General features: G+C 36.6%; 1 protein-coding gene across 8 annotated transcripts in view; it reads left to right on the top strand.

Annotated features, from left to right (window-relative positions):
- Nucleotides 1–18,802, top strand: part of LOC109438107 (uncharacterized) — a 97,910-nt gene that overhangs the window by 17,082 nt on the left and 62,026 nt on the right. For 6 of the 8 annotated variants that reach the window (XM_088796131.1, XM_088796133.1, XM_088796132.1 and 3 more), the window contains one exon: nucleotides 15,988–16,128. In XM_088796131.1, the coding sequence (XP_088652257.1) occupies nucleotides 15,988–16,128 (141 nt within the window). Of the gene's footprint in view, nucleotides 1–15,987; nucleotides 16,129–18,161; nucleotides 18,240–18,802 lie in introns of all 8 variants that reach the window. The other 2 variants (XR_016020449.1, XR_002136337.3) reach the window with 1 other exon arrangement.

Here is an 18,802-nt window from a genome sequence, read left to right as displayed (position 1 = left end):
GTGATAAAGAAAAGGACTGGATTTGAGAGACCTCTTAGTTGACAAAGTATTTTTTAATCTTTTAAAATGCATTTTATTGCTGGTAGCAAAAGTAAGGAAAACTTAGAGGCCAAGAACTAAATGCAAGTGGGAACCCAGGAAATATGCAAAAACCTGGAGAGCTTTTGCTTTGAAGGCATTTCTCAAATGAGTGAATGCAATGGTCAAGTTGTGTCCAAAGTGAGAAGTGTAATTATGGATCCCTCCACCTCTGCTTAAAGCTGGGTTTCCAAAAGACTACCCCTTTTGTGTAAGGATGAACTACAAATAAACCTACTGTCTTTCTTCCACCCTCAGAAAACTGCAAGGAAAATTGCCTGCCTTAAGAATTGACTCTAAATGGAGGGAGAGAAAAAATATCCCTTGAGAATTTATAACATAGCCGGAAGTCACACAGGCTTGCAGCCCCAATTCATGCTATACCTGCAAATCCGAAAAAACTCAAGTCAACAATTCAGTTTAAAGTAAACTTCCATGTGTAGCTCCCAGGCACCTAGCAGAAATAAATGCACATCTGTCCTGGAGGTATCCATCTTAAACACAGGCCTCAAAGAATTCCCATCAAAGAAATGTGAATTCCATAAAGAAATATGAATGCATGGCCCAAATCACAAAATACAAAAGGAAATAATATACCATGAGCAATGGCCGGCAGAAACAACTGACTCAGAATGCAAAGTGTGTTAAATATATTTAAATAAATAATAGAATAGACGATATACGTAAAACATGACCTGACAGATTTGAAAAGACTCAAAAAACCACTAGAAGTTTAAAATATAATATTTGAAATTAAAAACATGATGGGTTTGATAGCAGAATAACCACAGCTAGAGAATGGATCATGAAAGATAGATCAAGAAAATTTTACATAATGTAGCCCAAAGAGATGGAAAATATGAAAGACAGGTTATAATTCATGGAAATATTGTAAGAAATACAACAATCATCTCATTGGAATTCTAGGCAGACAATAGAGGAAGGAAGTGGTAAAAGCAATAATTAAAGGAATAATGGCTGAGAATTTCCAAGAAATGACAAACCTCAGATTCAAAAAGCCCAATAATCCCAATAAGGATAAATAAAAGGGAATTTACACTCAGATACATTCTAGTAGAACTATTTGCACACTGAGTTATAATGCAAATATCAAATAATACCATAAACAAAAAGAAAAAAATTTAATAGCAGCCAGAGAAAGAAAAGACAGCAGGTTAACTTTCAGCAGGTTAACAGTTGGACTTCTTAACAACTATAGAAGTCAGAGAAAGTCTGAAATCTTCAGTGTGTGGAAAGAAAATTGCTGTCAACCTAAGTTTGTATATTATCTCTTAAGAACAATGGAAAAATCAAGCATCTTCAAACAAGCAAACAAAACCTGAGAGTTTGTCACCAAGAAACCCTCAGTAAAGGAAATTCTAAAGGCTGCTCTCTAGACAAGAAGAAAGTTATCAGAGTTGAATAAAAGAATGAGGAGCAAGAAAAGTGCTAAATATGTGGTTAATTGTAAATAAATATGGGCTAAAAACAACAACAATAATAATCTCTTAAGAGGTTAAAAAAAACTAGCTAAAAATGAAATATACAACCATCTATAGCATATAAGTTGAGAGGGGAATGATCAGAGTTAAAGTGTTCTACTGTCCTTTTTATTGTTTGGTGGAATGATAAAAATATTAAGTATTTAAGTTAAAATTTCTAACATAACCATCAAATGAGCATATAACTTCTTAACTGAAATGTTGAAAAAAGAGGAAAAAGAAAAAATAATCAATACAGAAGTAGATGAGAACAGAGAAAAAAATAAATATTGAAGCTTTAAGACACATAAAAAGCACAAAATAAGGTGGTGGAATTAAATTCAAATATATCAGGAATTAAAATAAGCAAAAACAGACTAAGTGCCCAACTTGTAAAGCAAAAATTTACAGATGATGTATGTGTGTATACATACACGTATACATACGTATATTGTTTTAAAGAATTCAGCTATATTCTAAGTCACATTTAAAACAAAAAGATTCAGAAAAAATGAGAAGAAGAGTGTGAAAAAAAATTACACCATCCAGACACTAACCGAAAGAAAGTTGGTATTGCTGTATTAGTATCAGACAAAATAGTCCTTAAGACAGAAAGCTTTAAAGAGAATCATTTCATAAGGATAAAAGATTTGGTTCCCCAAGAAGATGTAAGAGTTCTCTAAACTTATAAGTACTTAGATCAAACTGACAAAAATCAGTAAAAAGATAGAAGATTAGAACAACACAATTAATAAGCTGAATCTAATTGAGTAAGTGTATAGAACACTGCACCTAACTACAGAATACACATTCTTTTCAACCAACATGGAGTATTTTTAAAAATTGACTACATGCTGAGCTATAAAGCAAACATCAATAATTTTCAAAAGACTGAAATTATACAAACCACAGTTTGTGATCATAATGCAATTAAGTGAGAAGTCAATAATAAAAGGATAACTAGTAAAGGCCCATATGTAGAAAATTAAGATATCCTCTTTCTTCTAAATAACTTGTGGATCAAAGAAAAAAATATGATGGAAATTAGAAAATACTTAGAATGTGTGATAAAAAAATACTACAAATCAAGAAGTATTCAATGCAGGTAAAGTAAGATCTAGTGAGAAATTACATCCTTAAATGCTTTCATTAGGAAAGACGGAAGGCTGGCAATTAATGAACTAAGAAGTTAGAAAGACAATAATGAAATAAAAGAGTGGAAATGATCAACATAACAGCAGAAATCAATGAAATAGAAAAAAAAATACAAAAGAGAGAATTAAAAAGGCCTACAGTTCTTTCTTTGAAAAGCATTTAGTAGATAAATAATAGAATAAAAGAGATATTATAACTATAGTTGATGCAGACAATTAAATGATTAATAAGGATTACAAACAACTTCAAGACTGTGAACTGGAAAATTTAGAGACATGGATGAATTCTTACAAAAATATAACTTAAAAAACTTCTTTAAGAGGAAAAAGAAAATAATAGTCCAAAAAATTAAAGAAAATAATCAATTGTTTAAAATTATCTCACAAGTTAAAAACCAAGACCAGACCTTTTTATGTTTTGGTTGTTTTCCTTTAAAAAGTTTTTTATTGTAATAGTTTTCAATCATGCAAAAACATAGAGAATCATAAAATGAGGTGAGTTCCACTCAGCTTCAATGATTGTCAGCATTTGCCTTTTCATTTGACCTCCTTCCACCTTCACTTAAAAAAAGCCTTTATTTTGCAATAACTTTAGAGTTACTGAAAATTTCCAAAAACGGTGCCAAGAGTTCCCATATATATTTCATACTATTCTATTGTTAACATACTTCTATTGTTAACATTGTAGATAACCATAATACAAGTAATCAAAACTAAGTAGTAAACGATGATACAATAGTATTAACTAATCTTCAGACTATATTTGAATTTCACATGTTTTCCCATTAATCTCCTTTTTCTCATCCAGGATCCAACCAGGAATGTCCTCCAACCTGCAATACTTCCTCAAGACCAAACAGTTGTACTGTTGAGTTCTAACAAATATTCATGGGACATATTATAATTCCAGTCTTTCACAAACTATTCCAAAGACAAAAAAGAGGAAACACTCCCCAGCTCGTTTTATGAAGTTAGCATAATTTTAATACTTGAGGCCAATCTCACTTATGAACAAGGATGCAAAAAATCTAGACAAATTGTTAGCAAATCAAACTCTGAAGTGTATGGAAAAATGAATAAATCATGACCAGAGTGGATTTACTTAAGGAATGAAAAGTTGGATGAACATTAGAAAATCAATTAATGAAATAAATTAATGTATTAAAGGCAAAAAATCATATGATCATCTCAATAGGTGCAAAAAATGATAAAATTGAGCATTTCCTGATAATTCTTAAACTAAGAATAGAAGGAAACATTCTTAATCTGTTAAAGGATACCTACCACAATATATAATAAACATCATACTTGATGAAACATTGAATATGTTCCCTGTAAGATTAGGAAAAAGACAAGGGTTTCTATTACTACTATTTAGCATTGTACTAGAGAACATAGCCAGAATAGCAAGAATAAAAAATAGCAAGAATAAAAAGAAATGAAAGTATATATACATGGCTAGAAATGAACAAAACTCTCACAGATGATATATGACCATTATTCACAGATGATATATGACCATCCATGTATAAAACCCTGCGAATATACAAATTATGAAAATTAATGAGAAACTTTAGCCAGATTGCTGATTACAACATCAATAGACAAAAATCAATTGCATTTTTATCCATAAGCAACAATGTAATCTGAAAATGTAAAATTGGAAATATACCACTTAAACTAGCATAAAAACAGACACATAGATCAATGAAACAGAATGGAGAGCCCAGAAATAAATCCATGCCACTTAATGTATGACAATGGAAGCAAGAATTTACATTGGGGTAAAGGCAGTCTGTTCAATAAATGGTGCTGGGAAACCTGGACAGACACATGCAAAACAATGAAGCTGGACCACCTCCTTACACCAGGTATAAGAATAAATTAAAAATGAATTAAAGACTTAAATGTAAGGTCTGAAACCATAAAACTCCTAGAAGAAAATATGGGAAGTAACTTAGCAGATATTACCTTTAGTAATATTTTTACTGCTGTTTCTCCTCGGGCAATGGAAGTAAGAGAAAAAAATAAACGTGGGATTACATCAAACTAAAAAGTTTTTTCACAGCAAAGGAAACCATCAATAAAACAAAAAGGGATCCTACTGAATGGGAGAAGATACTTGCCAATGATATATCTGATAAGGGGTTAATATCCCAAATTTATAAAAAACTCACTCAACTCCAAAAAAACAAACAACCCAATTAAAAAAATAGAGGACATGAAGAGACATTTTTCTAATAAGGACATACAGATGGCAAACAGACATATGAAGAAATGCTCAACCTCACTAATCATTAGAGAAATGCAAATAAAAACCACAATGAGATACCACCTCACTCCAGTCAGAATGGCTGTCATCAGTAAATCAACAAACAAGTGCTGACGAGGATGTGGAGAAAAGGGATCCTTGCGCACTGCTGGTGGGATTGCAGATTGGTGCAGACACTACAGAAATCAGTATAGAGGTATCTCAAAAAACTGGAAATGGAATTACCTTATGAGTTAGAAATTCCACTCTTAGGTATTTATCCAAAGAAATCCAATACACTAATTCGAAAAAATTTATGCACCCCTATGTTTATTGCAGCGCTATTCACAATAGCCAGGACATGGAAACAACCAAAATGACCATCAGTAGATGACTGGATTAAGAAACTGTAGTACACTTATACAATGGAGTATTACTCGGCCATAAAGAAGAATGAAATCTTACCATTTGCAATGATATGGATGGACCTAGAGAACATTATGCTGAATGAAATAAGTCAGATGGAGAAAAACAAATACCATATGATCTCACTTATATGTGGAATCTAAAGAATAGAATAAATGAACAAAGTAATCAGAAACAGTCTCAGAGATATAGAGGAAAAACTGAGGGTTGATAGATGGGAGGTGGGTGGGGATGAGGGAGAAGGTGAGGGGATTAGAAAGTATAGTCAGTAACCATAACATTGCCACGGGGATACGAAAGACAGTTTGGGGAATATAATCAATAATGTTGTAAAGATTTTTATAGGGTATCCTATGTACACTTGTCTTATTATGGAGACTACCTCAGGGATGAAGTAGATGCCTGACCACTGCACTGTACACCTGAAGCTGAAGCTGAATAATAATGAATGTCAACTATAATTTTATATATATATAGTCACGGGATGTGGAGTACAGCATAGGTAATAGAGTCAGTGGAACTGTAATAGTTATATATGATGTCATAGGGGTAGTAGATTGGGGGAGGGGGTTATCACTTGGTAACGTCTAACTAGTACATTGTTTTGTACACTTGAAACTAATAAAAAAAAATACCACCTAAACAACATTAACAATATCAAGTACCTAGGAATAAATGTAGCAAAATAAGTATAAAACCTTTATGGGGAAAAGTGTCAAGTTTTATTAAAGAAACATTAGAGAAGATTTAAATGAAGAGATAAACCACTTTCATGGATTGGAAGGCACTATTATAAGGATTTTGATTTTCCCCTAAGTGAGCCATGAATTCAAGGAAGAAGCAAGAATATATACAAGTTTTTTCTATTTATATGAATTTCAAAAACAAAACAAACCAAACAAAATGTTTTTTAAAATAATACAAATATATATGGTAAAACCATAAAGAAAAAAAGGAAAATTTTAGGATGCTGTTCATCTCTGTGGTGGGAGAGAGGTAGGTAGTGTCAGAGAAGGGCTTACGTAAAATTACATATATATTATGTTTCTTTTCTTAAACTGGGTCGTGGGTATATGCTGTACTCCTTTAGGTTGGACGTTCTGGGCCTCTGCCGTGGGCCGTGTTCTGTAGTGCCTTCCGTGGAACTTGTCCCTCTCTGGTGCTTGAGCCTGACTGGGATGTGTGGTGCCTTTCTGCACCTGAATCCAGACCTGATTCCGCACAGGTCCCGGTAGACAGAAGTGCCTTCCTCAGAAGTTTGTAAGTTGTCCTCTAGTGACTATGACTATTGAAGCTGGCATTACTGTCAGGGCGAGTTACCCAGGCCCAGACCAGAACCCACGTGATACCAAGTATCCATTTCTCCCAGGGGTGCATTTCTTCTCTGGGGTACTCTCTGACTCTCTACCCCCAGGCTGACTTAGACTCCGGGAGGTGCTCTGTTACTTGTGCCTGTGAAGTGAAACGTGGGGCCTGGTGCGAGGGCCTTTTGGCAGGAGGGTGACCTGGTGAGCAGATAACTCCCACTGCTAGCAAGGTATTTCTTTTGCAGGATGTCAGGGACACCCAAATGGTACGGACACGCTGGTTTGGGGAGATTCTCACTCGAGTTGGATTAAAGACAAGGTTGGGGTTTTGGGGTACCCATGGTCTCCATTGACTTGGGCTTAAGCTGTTTTTATCAGCCCTGCTCTGACTCTCTCCCACCTGTGTTCCCACTGTGGTGGCACTCCCAGTGTACAGAATCCAAGGGCAGCGTGGGTAGTGGTGGAAGTCCTGTACCCTGTGGCATACTCTCCTCCCCTCATCACTGTCACCCCATCTCTACCACAGGCTCCAGACCACTTTTCAGAGAGTCTCCTATGTGGCCTTGCCTGTCTCCTCGAGGGATTTTTAGAGGCCTGTTGCTCTGCAATGCTAATGGGCCTTTCTGACCCATTTGTCTCCCGGGTGGGTCTTAAGCTTTTCAGGGACAAGGGACTGCTTGAATGAGACTGACCTGGCTCCACTCGGGCCCTGGGCCATGTCCCTCACTTATCCTCCCTGCTGGCTAATGGTGTTTGGAAGGCAGGGGTGCCTTCTCTTGAAAAAGATCATGTTCTAGGAATGCGGTGATTATGGTCTAATGAGTTTAAGAGAAGAAAAGAGCAGATGTTTTCCTATTCTTCGCTATGAAATTCCTATTAGTAAATTTAGCATGACTAGAAAACAAATTACTTTTCACTTTTTTCTGCATATTCTGGACTCATATTTGTGGTCATCATCAACAAAGCACAGAAGCAACTTTTGAGTGAGTGATTGGCAGCCACTATTCACAGGTAGCATGATAGATGATGCAACCTCATGGTATAACAAACATTAAATATAGTAAGTGGTATTATATTAGGGAACTGCAGGGGTAAGAAATCTATGTTGTTTAATTACAAGCAGGTTCCAAAGAGCCATAGCATTGTGCATAATAACAGACTTTTTTCCTGCTTGTGAGACATGTAGTTAGTTGGGAAGAACTCATTTGTCAGTAAAGAATATGAAGAGGTGGTTCCTGGATCTGAACAGGAAGAGATGGTGTCTGGACTCTATGAGTAATCTTCATCTGCAGTGATTGGACAATAAATACCTTGTCTTTTTCATCAGTTACTTTAAATCTTTGTTGACAAACCACTGTTACTCAGATTGGGCCATAAATTTTGTAACACAATTTTTTTTTTAAAGATTTTATTGGGAAAGGGGAACAGGACTTTATTGTGGAACAGTGTGTACTTCCAGGACTTTTTTTTTTTTGTTCCCAAGGCAAGTTGTCCTTTCAGTCTTAGTTGTGGAGGGAGCAGCTCATCTCCAGGTCCAGTTGCCGTTGCTAGTTGCACGGGGTGCAACCCACCATCCCTTGCGGGACTCGAGGAATCGAACTGGCAACCTGGTGGTTGAGAGCCCACTGGCCCATGTGGGAATCGAACCGGCAGTCTTTGGAGTTAGGAGCACAGAGCTCCAACCACCTGAGCCACCGGGCCGGCCCCCTTGTAATACAATTTTAAAATCATATTGTGAATATTGACAGGGACCTAGAAAAAAAAAATCTGATTATGGCTCCACACATGCTGGGGAAACCTGGGTAACATTGCCTCTTTTATGGTTAATTATTAAACAGTCTGTTTATAGACATACTCACGGAATGCCTGTAATTTTTTTCCCTATACTATTTTGCCTCTTCAGTAGATTACAAACCCACTCATCTCTCTCTTTTTTTTTTTTTTTTTTTAAAAAAAAGCAAAATAAAAAGGCTTAAATGTGATCTTCCCATCACTTAATCCTTGTTACTAGTTCAGGATTTGTTTTCAAGCTTTACCAAGGGTGGTTTCCACTATGAAGTTGTGGTCTCCTACATCAAATGGACCTTCAATACCATAGTAATCTGTTTGCTGAGTACTCTTCCCCTCTCCTGATCTTCACTGGCTCTCCCAAACTTCAAGCTGTCTTCCCCATCTTTTGGCTAAAAGTAAAATGCTCCCCCCCACCCCTTACCCACAGTAAATGAATTTTTCTCCCACTACACACACACACACACACACACACACACATTCACAGAATCCACGTGGTGAATAAGGTCTCCTAGGACCGACCGTTACACATCCTGAACAATTACGTGTAGTGGACCTCTTCAAATTGTCTCCTTCCCTTTATAGTCACTCTTCCTGGGGAAAAAAAAAAAGCTATATTTACTGTTTCTTCTTCCTTGTCTTCTACTCCTTAACTGTCTACAATCTGGCTTCTGCCCCCACTACCTCTCTGTAACCTCTTGTGCTAAGGCCAACAGTTTCTTACCGCCAAATCTACTGGACATTTTTCTGCTTTTATCTTACCTAATAGGAATTTGAAATTATAGACCATGCCTTTCTTTAACTCCTCCTTTAAGTTCCATCCTTTTCTGATTTTCCATCCTCTTACCTTGCTGGCCAGTTGCCTTCAAGAACTTAATATAACTTACCCTTAGAAATCCTTTAAATAGTCCATGAACATAGTGTAACACATAAATCCATATAGTCAGTTTTTCCTCCAGTTGTTGGAAGAGATTATTGAACTTTAGCTGAGCACCAGGTTATATGTAGTTGATTTGGGTTTAGGACTATAAATGTAAAAAAAAAAAAATAGGCAGTATCTTAAAATACAAGATGAACATTCAGCTGGGGAAGTGTTCAGCCCAGGGAACCTGAAATCTGCTGAGTACTGCCTCTCTTCCCATGTTCATCTTGGGACATACGCTGTGTGAGAGGAATGGCAGGAAAAAATCGTTGTTATTGATTTTTCTCTATCCCTATTGATTTTCCTTTGTTTTACCAAAGGTATGTGGTTGGATTTGCATAAGTGAAATGTGCATGTGCACTACTATACTGTGTGTATGCAAGTAACTCTTCTGTCTCCATCGCCAGCCTGGTGTGCTGAGGCCACGCCCATGTGCTGGAGGTCCCCTTTATAGGCTGATTATTCCTTCATATTAACATTCCCTAGACTTAGCTCATCATTTCTCCCCCATTCATGCACCCCACCCCTACCCTGGCTACTACACTTCTCCAGTCCTGTCTAGAAGAATGATACCTTTGTTCAGTCACCTAAGCCAAATGCCTGAGTATTATCCTTGGATCTTTTCTTCCCCTCAGCATCCACGTTTCATCAATAGCCATGCCATAGGCATTCTACTCTCGTAAAGTTGCTCGAATCCATCCCTTTCTCTAGCTCTCTATCCCACTGCTATTGCCATAGTCCATTCTCTTGCTTTCTTCCATCTTTCCCTAGAATTATTACATTGGCTTTTAACAGTTTTTTTTTATTTGTTTTTTTTTTTTTTTCAGTTTCTGTCTTACACCTCTTCCATCCACTGTTAAGAAAAAGTATGCAATTCTTGGAAATAAGGCCAAGATCGTGCAGTAGATCCTTTCAATGTGATGGTTAAGTGTTATTAAACAGGTCTGCCCAGTAATTATTTCATTGGGGAATGTACCACCATTGGAGTTTATTATTATTATTATTATTTGAATTTGTAAATTAGGGACTCACCCCCTGTGTGAATGCAATGTTAACTTATACCTTTTTATCTGGTAGGGATGCAAACAGATCACAGAAGAGGTAATCCCAAGATTTTATTGCTTTAACCAAATCTGTCTCTGATGTAAAATAATAGAAAGCTCATTTTGATTCGTCTCGTGATAGCCTATGTAAAACCCCCATTCCTAAAGTCTCTTGGAACCAGATTAACTAAATTACTGGTTCCCTCATTATTTAATGAGTTAAACAAAATCATTGATCAGTGTTCATTCTATATTAATATGAGACACATTTTTAACTTTTTGAAAATTATGCTTAGACACTGTGCTGCTACTAATAAATTATTTCCAAATTGTTTGTCTAGTCATGTTATTTCTCTGCTTACTTCTCTTAATGGTTCCTTGTAACCTTAAGGGTTGATGTTCACACTCCTTAGCTTGATACTTTCATGTTTTTTATGGCCTTGGTCCTGCCTACTTTTCTACTCAAATCTCTTGCCATCCCCCCCAAACACTTTATATTCTAACCATATAACACTGCTAAATAAGCAATATTTTTTTCTCTTTGTACATACAGCTTTCTTCATCTAGAGCTCCTCCCCCATCCCATTCCCACTAACGTTTTCTCTTTTCCCTCCTTTCATTTATTTTTTTCAAGACTCAGCCCAAGTATCAACTCCTCTAGAAGCCTCCTCTGAGCCCTTGCTGGGCTAATTGTTCCTCTCCTGTGCTCTCCTTGTGCTTACTGCTATTGTAACACCCACCACAGCCTCTACAATTCTTCAATTACTTGCCTGTTTCTGGGACTAAAGCTAGATTGTAAACGCTTGAGCTAGGAACTGAATTGAACATCTCTTAATTGCTTGTGTTTTGACTGTACTATTAAGAAAATGACCGATTTGGGGGGGCGGCCGGTTAGCTCAGTTGGTTAGAGTGCTCTTGTGGCTCTTAACAAGGTTGGCGGTTCGATCCCCATGTGGGCCACTGTGAGCTGCGCCCTCCACAACTAGATTGAAACAACTACTTGACTTGGAGCTGATCTGTTCTGGAAAAACACAAATAAATAAAAGTTAAAAAAAAAAAAATGACCTATTTGCTTCATGTGTCTCCACAAAGAATAAAATTTTATGGTACAATTGTATTAAGTTTACTGACTATCAACAATGTACTAAGTATAAGCAAGTTGTAGCCTCTTTCCAATGGCCAGAGCTCCTAAATTTAACCAATATTACACAGATTTTTTTCTTGATTCCTTCTTAATGATATAGTCAATGAAAGAAAATACATTTTTAGCATACTTTTTGTCTAATAGAGGTCGTTCCATGTTTCTCCATCATATAGTCATTAAGCTACTCAGAATTTTATTCATACTTCAAGTTTTGCACAAAGTAAACAGTATTTATAAATGTGAAAATGTTCCCATTTCTCCCCGAGAAATCTAGAGGAAATTATTTCTCTTTTGCTGGTTTTAATGCTAAGACTTTCCCTGGTATATTAGGTGTTCATGGTCCTCTGATAACAGTGTGTACCACAACTTCATCCAGTGTATTATGTGGGCCTTGAAAGATTTTCCTCTTAATCACCTCAAATTATGGCTCATCTGCCAAAGAGTCATTTCATTGTGTGATTTCCCATTGACAGCTGTCTTTCTTGTGCTTTTCTCGATGCTGTTTTGTCTGGAGCAAGTTGGTTTCCTTTGGCAGAAAACACTATTCATGAGAAAAATTTCCTAATGAAAAGAATCCTAGACTTCAGTGCTGAGTCTCAGCAACATAAGGAAAAACACAACTTCATGAGGATTAGAAATTTACACGTGTGATTAACTTTAGGCTCCAACCAAAGCAAAGATGGCATCAGGGTAAATCCTCTTAAGCCACCCCTCAGATGTCAAGGTTCATGGTAAAATGTGTTCAATATATGCCCTGAAGTACTTTGAGCCTCTAAATCTTTGAAAGAGTGTTTTGCTCTTTCATTCCAAGTTAGACAAGCATCATCAGGAAAGCTGAAATAGGGTTACTAGATGGTCTAATATTAGATTCCTTATTTTTTTTTTTAGATAAGCACCTCTTCCTATTAGTGGGAATTTCTTAGAAGATTTTAAAAATAAAGGTCTCAGATGATAGGAATGTTTCAGCCTAGTTGCAGTAGGATTGGTTGGATCAGTTTTCAAACTAAGTTCTGAGTGCCCTAATGGGTTACTTGGAAATCCCTCAGGATCAAGAGGATGAGTAGATGGGGATCCTGTTCTCAGTTTTAATATGAGCACCTCTATTTTTGTCCATTTTATGTATATTGGGTTCTAACATGTATTCATTTGAAAACAGGGTTTCACTACTTAAAGATTAATTTTAAAAAGGAAACAACTAGGTTACTTTTTTTTATTTTTTTTATTTAGTAGGCTTAGGACACTGATATTGCTTCTAGTTCATAGCAGTGGCACATTGTTTTTTTCATTTATACTACAAATATCTATTGAACTTCTCCTATATGTTAGGCACTGTAGGTGCCAGGATATACCTGTAAAAATAGGCATGGTACCTGCCCTCATGGACTGTATACTCTAGTGGAAACACAGGAAGTTAAATAGATAATTATCATGCATTGTGATAACTAAGTGTGTGTAATGGAGTCAGAGAGTCAAGACTTCTGAGTGTTGAAGTAGGAATGTTCAGGAAACAGGACTTGTATATATAAGTCTGTGGGTGAGATAGACCATGCCTCTCTTGAAAAACTGGAAAAAAAAGTATTAAATCTGGAATGTGTAGTGCAAGTTCAAGGAGCCTTCTAGCTATCTTAAGGAGTGTGAACTTTAACTTAATAGCCGTAGGAAGCAGCAGTGTAAAGTGATCAAATTTCTGTTTTTAAAAACTCATTCTGGCTGTAGGACGGAGAATGGAATAAAGAAGAACAGAGTGGGGAAACAGAGGAGAAGGCTATTAGAGTGTTCCAAGTGAGAGTTCCCCTGGGTTAAGGGAGCAGAAATGCAGGGAGAGATGTGGCTAGACTCCAGAGATAATGCAGGATTAGATTCCATTATACGGTGATTGGTGGGATGGGTATTGGGTGTGGAAGAAAGAGTGTCAAGGATGCTATTCAGTTTTCTGGCTCAGGCAACTGAGTGAATAGTGGAGCCATTCATGGAGACAGGGAACTCAGGGGAGAGGGTCAGGTTGAGAGGGAAGGTGATAAGATTCATTTTGGACATGTTGAGTCATAGATCCCTGTGGGCCGTCTGTGGGTAAATGTTGAGTAAGCATTTGGATGTTTGGGTCTAGAGGTTAGGACATAGTCTGGGATAGAGATATAGTTGTGGGACTTATCAGGGTAGAGATGGTGATCAATGTCGAGAGTAGAATGAATGACAGTTCCTGGAGAGACTGAGTGGGCCATGAAAAGAAATAGAGAACAAAGAGAAGGAAAATAAGAGAATATGGTATCATAGAAGCCAATAAGGGAGATCAGTTCAAGGATATGGAGAAATAGTGTTAAATGTTGCAGAGGTCACAGTCTGAAAAGTGTCTTGAAAATGCAGGTCTACATTTTGTCAGTGATGATATTTGCCAGCTGTCTGTGCTTATCTTTGGTCTGGTTGGAAAGCTCTCTTTACTAGTCCAAAAATTAATTACCTCATGTGTAACTGTACAAAAATAACCAGGGAATAGGGCACCTTTACCAGTAGACTGCTACATCACCTGGAGTTTCTGTAAATATCTGAAGAGGTTTAAAAGCCAAACAGCTAATGATTGAAAAATCCCTCCCCGCATACATGTGGGCAAGCAGCTAAAAGCTCTCTCTGATGTGATTTCCCCGAACACCTAAAAACCAGAAGCAGGGGAGTTCCACATGGTCTACTCTTTAATGCAGTGTGATGTTAGTATTATGTAAAATATAATAAATATAACTTGTAGATAAGCAACTAGTGTGAGAGCCACACACACCCTAACAAACTTTGCAAAGTCATGTTATCCCACACTTTTCCCTCAGACTTACTTTCACCTTCCTCCCAGCTCCACTTAACTTCTGTCCTTTCCCTCCCTTTCCATCTGTAATTCTGGGTTAACTTTAAGGGAGCTGTGATTGCTGATAAATATGTTGAGTTTGGGATTCTTCACAGAACGATGGGGAAGTGTTTTCCATAAGGTAAGTGGTTCTTTGCAGATGTTCACCACATGGCTGGAAGGAATCCCTGGCAATTATCTACCCTAACTTCTTCCTTTTATAGTCAAAGAAATTAGGGTAGGAAGAAATGAAGTAACTTGAGCAATGGCCCTTCAGGCACTAAGTGGGGAGCTGAATAGGTCCACATACAACCTACCTGTATGTATAACAGTAATGCATCTTGGAGATGACAGAGAAAATTAAAATATGTTTTATCCTATTTTATACTACAAGACTAAATCTGTTCATGTCAAGTTGCTAAACCATTCAGATATAAAATAAAGAAAAATATTTACTTGTGTATGTTCTAGAGACATTGTGAGAACCAGTCCACAAATATGAATTTTCTTGTATTTCCTGTTTTCACTGCACTTTATACAAATATTTGTTTCCAAAGAGATGCAAGATGGAGAGATATACACTCATGTATTTTGTGGTAGTCTGTGTACCCTGAACACAGACTATTAAGCCATAATAGTGTCCAGGGTCCTTTCTACTACAGCTCTCAAGTTCATTTGCTATCCCTTTCCCAATACTTTGATTCCTATGAGATGTCAGGGATTCGTGTGGCTGCTGGCACAGGAATGGCAACGGGGCAGGGCGAGACTGAGCTAGGAGAGGCTGTTAAATCCAGCTGTCCCTGGGCCAGGGTAGTATAAGAGGCTTTCTATGGATAGATCCAATTCTGAACTGCCAAAGAACTTGATGGGATGATAGAGATCGTAGCTCTCTAAAGATTGGAAATCCCAAACACATGGAAAGTGAGGGAGCATAAGGAAAGACCTCAGACTTTGGAGTCAATGGACTTGGCTTAGAATCCCAGCTATGCTTCTTAGTCGCAATGACATTTTTCAAATTCATTTCAAATTCTCTAAGCCCTCAGTTTCATTATCTGTAAAATGTGACTGTGAAGATGCAATGAAATAATGTATGTAAAAAAAAAAATCAGTAGATATTGGGGGGATCACTTCATAGATTATATAAATGCCTAACCACTGTGGTGTACATCTGAAACTCATATAAAATATAATTGAATGTCAACTATAATTTTATATATATATATATATATATATATATATATATATATATATATATATAGAGAGAGAGAGAGAGAGAGAGAGATAGAGATAGATATGGTCATGGGATGTAAATTATAGCATGGGGAATATAGTCAATGGTATTGTAATAGCTACATGGTCAGACAATTAAGTTGGTGAACTTTCCACCGTGTAAGTGCTCCATGTCAGAGCGGTAGTAGACTTGGGGTTATCACTTTGTGAGGGGTGTAAATGTCTAATCATTATGTTGATTTGTATACCTGAAACTAATAAAATAAATAAATAAATAAAGTCAGTAAACTATATAAATTTTAGTTTTCCTTTTCTTCACCTTAAATTCCTTAGGTTCCTTCCATCTCAGGCCCTCTGTCTTCGTATCCCCACCAAATAGCTCTGCTAAAGAAAGACTCAAGCTTTTGCTCAACTACCCTTGAAGAAAACCTCCTTGGAATTTGGGTCTATAGTTTCAGGAGAGAAGTTGGCATGGTAAGCCAATACTATTGTGTGTTTTTTTCCAGTTTTATTAAGACATAATTGACATAAAATTGTGTAAGTTTGAAGTCTACAACATAATGATTTGATATATGTATATATTGTAAAATTATTTTTACAATAAGATTAGTTAACATCCATCACCTCATATAGTTAGACTTTTTTCCCTCGTAATGAGAACTTTTAAGATCCACTCTCAGCAACTTTCAAATATATAATATACAAAGTATTGTTAACTATAGTCATTAAGTTATACATTACATGTCCAGAAGTTATTTATGTTATAGCTAGAAGTTTGTACCTTTTGACTACTTTCACCTAATTCCCCCAATCCCCACACCCTTACTTCTGGCAACCACAACTCTGATATCTGTTTCTATGCATTTGGTTTTTAAAAATTCTACATATAAGTGAAATCACACGGTATTTGTCTTTCTCTGTCTGACTTATTTTACTTAGCGTACTATCCTTAAGTCCATCCATGTTGTTGCAAATGGCGAGATTTCCTTCTTTATTATGGCTTAATAGTATTCTATTCCATATATATGGAATATAGAATATATGCATATTTATATATGTATATATAAATAGTAGAACATACATATATATGAGGCACAATTTCTTTATCCATTCATCTGTCAATGGACACTTAAGTTGTTTCCATGTCTTGGCAATTGTAAGCATACAGGTACACATATCTCTTTGGGACAGTGATTTTGTTTCCTTCGAATATATACCCAGAAGTGGAATTGCTGGATCATGTGGTAGCTTTATTTTTAATTTTTTGAGGACCCTCCATACTGTTTTCCAGAATGACTATACCAATTTACGTTTCTACCAATAGTGCACAAAGGTTCCCTTTTCTCCAGCATTTGTTATTTGTTGTCTTTTTGATGATAGCCTTTCTTATAGGTGTGAGGTGATATCTCACTGAGATTTTGATTTGCATTTCTCTAATTATTAATGATGGTTCAACACTATGGTGACAAGGGAAAAATTATTTGTGACAGAGAAAAATGACTTGCAATTTATAATTACTAACTGATTCCAAAGGAAGTTCTTTGCTGAACAGAGTGATGGGTTTGAGGATGCGAGGTTAAGAGAGTTTACTAAATTGTTCTGCATTAGAAAATTTTTATTTTTTTGCAGGAGGTAGAGGGGGATGGCAGAGCTAAGGGACAATGCAGTGAGATCCAGACCTAGGGCAAACTTAGAACCTACGTGTGGACAAAATTAAAGGGTAAAGGGGTAACCGAAGGGAAATTTCTGAGGAGACTCGAGGTGTTTAATAGGAGTTTCTATTAAAGTGTGCCATGTGGTGCTTGATACAACTCTGTCATGCATTGCTCCATAAAATCTACAATAAAAGCTATGTTTCTTGTTAATTTCTTAGGGAAGTTGAATTTGTTATTGTTCAGAAGAGTATACTTCCTGGTGTCTACTATGAAGTCCTACTTCATGGTGTCTATGAGCTCAGAACAGGTCTGCCTATGAGGCCCAGGAATATCTGGGTCTCATTACTTAGATATCAGCATCCTCGGAAAGATACACATTATTTTTTAAAAACAGAATGAAGAAATAAACACTTGGAAATCATCATAATTGGGCCCAGAACAACATAGCTTAGTTCTGAAGGATGAAAGTAGAGTTTCATCTGGCAAAAGTACACAACAAATTCTTAGCTTAACCCAGAACTTCCATATGTACCTCACAAAACTGATCTAGAGCTCCCAGTCCAAATATTTCCCAACTGAACAATGTCACTTGTTCACAACATTTACTTGATGCCGCAAAAGTTGTGTGAAAAGTCAAAGAATAAAACAGTATTCAGGAAATCCTAAGGCAGCGACTTTCAATTGACTGAGAACTCATATTCCATGCCCAGAAAATCAACAGGAGCAGCCTTCGGAGCTCATCTGTGAGGTAAAGGGATAGTGGGTTAGATTTTCAGAGCTTTCCAGCAGAGCTTGTGGTCACATTTAACTCCATAGCTCTACTGCCCCACAATTCTCTTTGCTTTTTCACAGTGGAACAGTACCTATTAGGAAGCAAGAAGTGGCTTTTAAGAAAGAAGATCACAGAAAAACACATACCTTGAAAAACAGGTAAGAGTGGATATTTGGATATGGAGAAAAATGACAAGAGTCCAGGAGAGAATCCAGGAAGCTTTTAACATTTGAGAGTAGTGCATAGTGTACTGCTTGGAAATAATGGCTACTCAGATGAATTAAAGCTGCAGGAATTTGTTGTGGGAGCTTACTTGCTTCAAGCCTTTGGAGCCAATTTCAGAACAGCTACCTTTTTAATTGGAAAATTGATTTCTACAGAATAACTAACAGGTAGAACAAGTGGATGATGCTCTACTGCAAGGATAACATAAAGATATCTCTGAATGTGCTACAATGAGCCATCATGTAAGTCAGCTCTAAGAATTGAGCATCGTAATTTAGAGGAATGCACAAGATTTAGAATCAGATGGCCTAAATGAAAACCCAAGCTCTGATACTTGCTGTCTGTCAAGTAGTAGGTCACCCAGTTCTGAGACTCAATATCCTTTTCTATAAAACAAGGTGTATGTCACATGACTATTATAAGGCTCAATGGATATAAAATGCAGATGGAGGCACTTAAAATTTTTTAATTAATTACAAAAGCAAGACATGGTCAA

Source organism: Rhinolophus sinicus, chromosome 2 (assembly GCF_057876585.1).
Source record: "Rhinolophus sinicus isolate RSI-liver-muscle chromosome 2, RSI-T2T, whole genome shotgun sequence".
NCBI lineage: Eukaryota > Metazoa > Chordata > Mammalia > Chiroptera > Rhinolophidae > Rhinolophus > Rhinolophus sinicus.
This window is presented reverse-complemented; position numbering and strand designations above follow the sequence as displayed.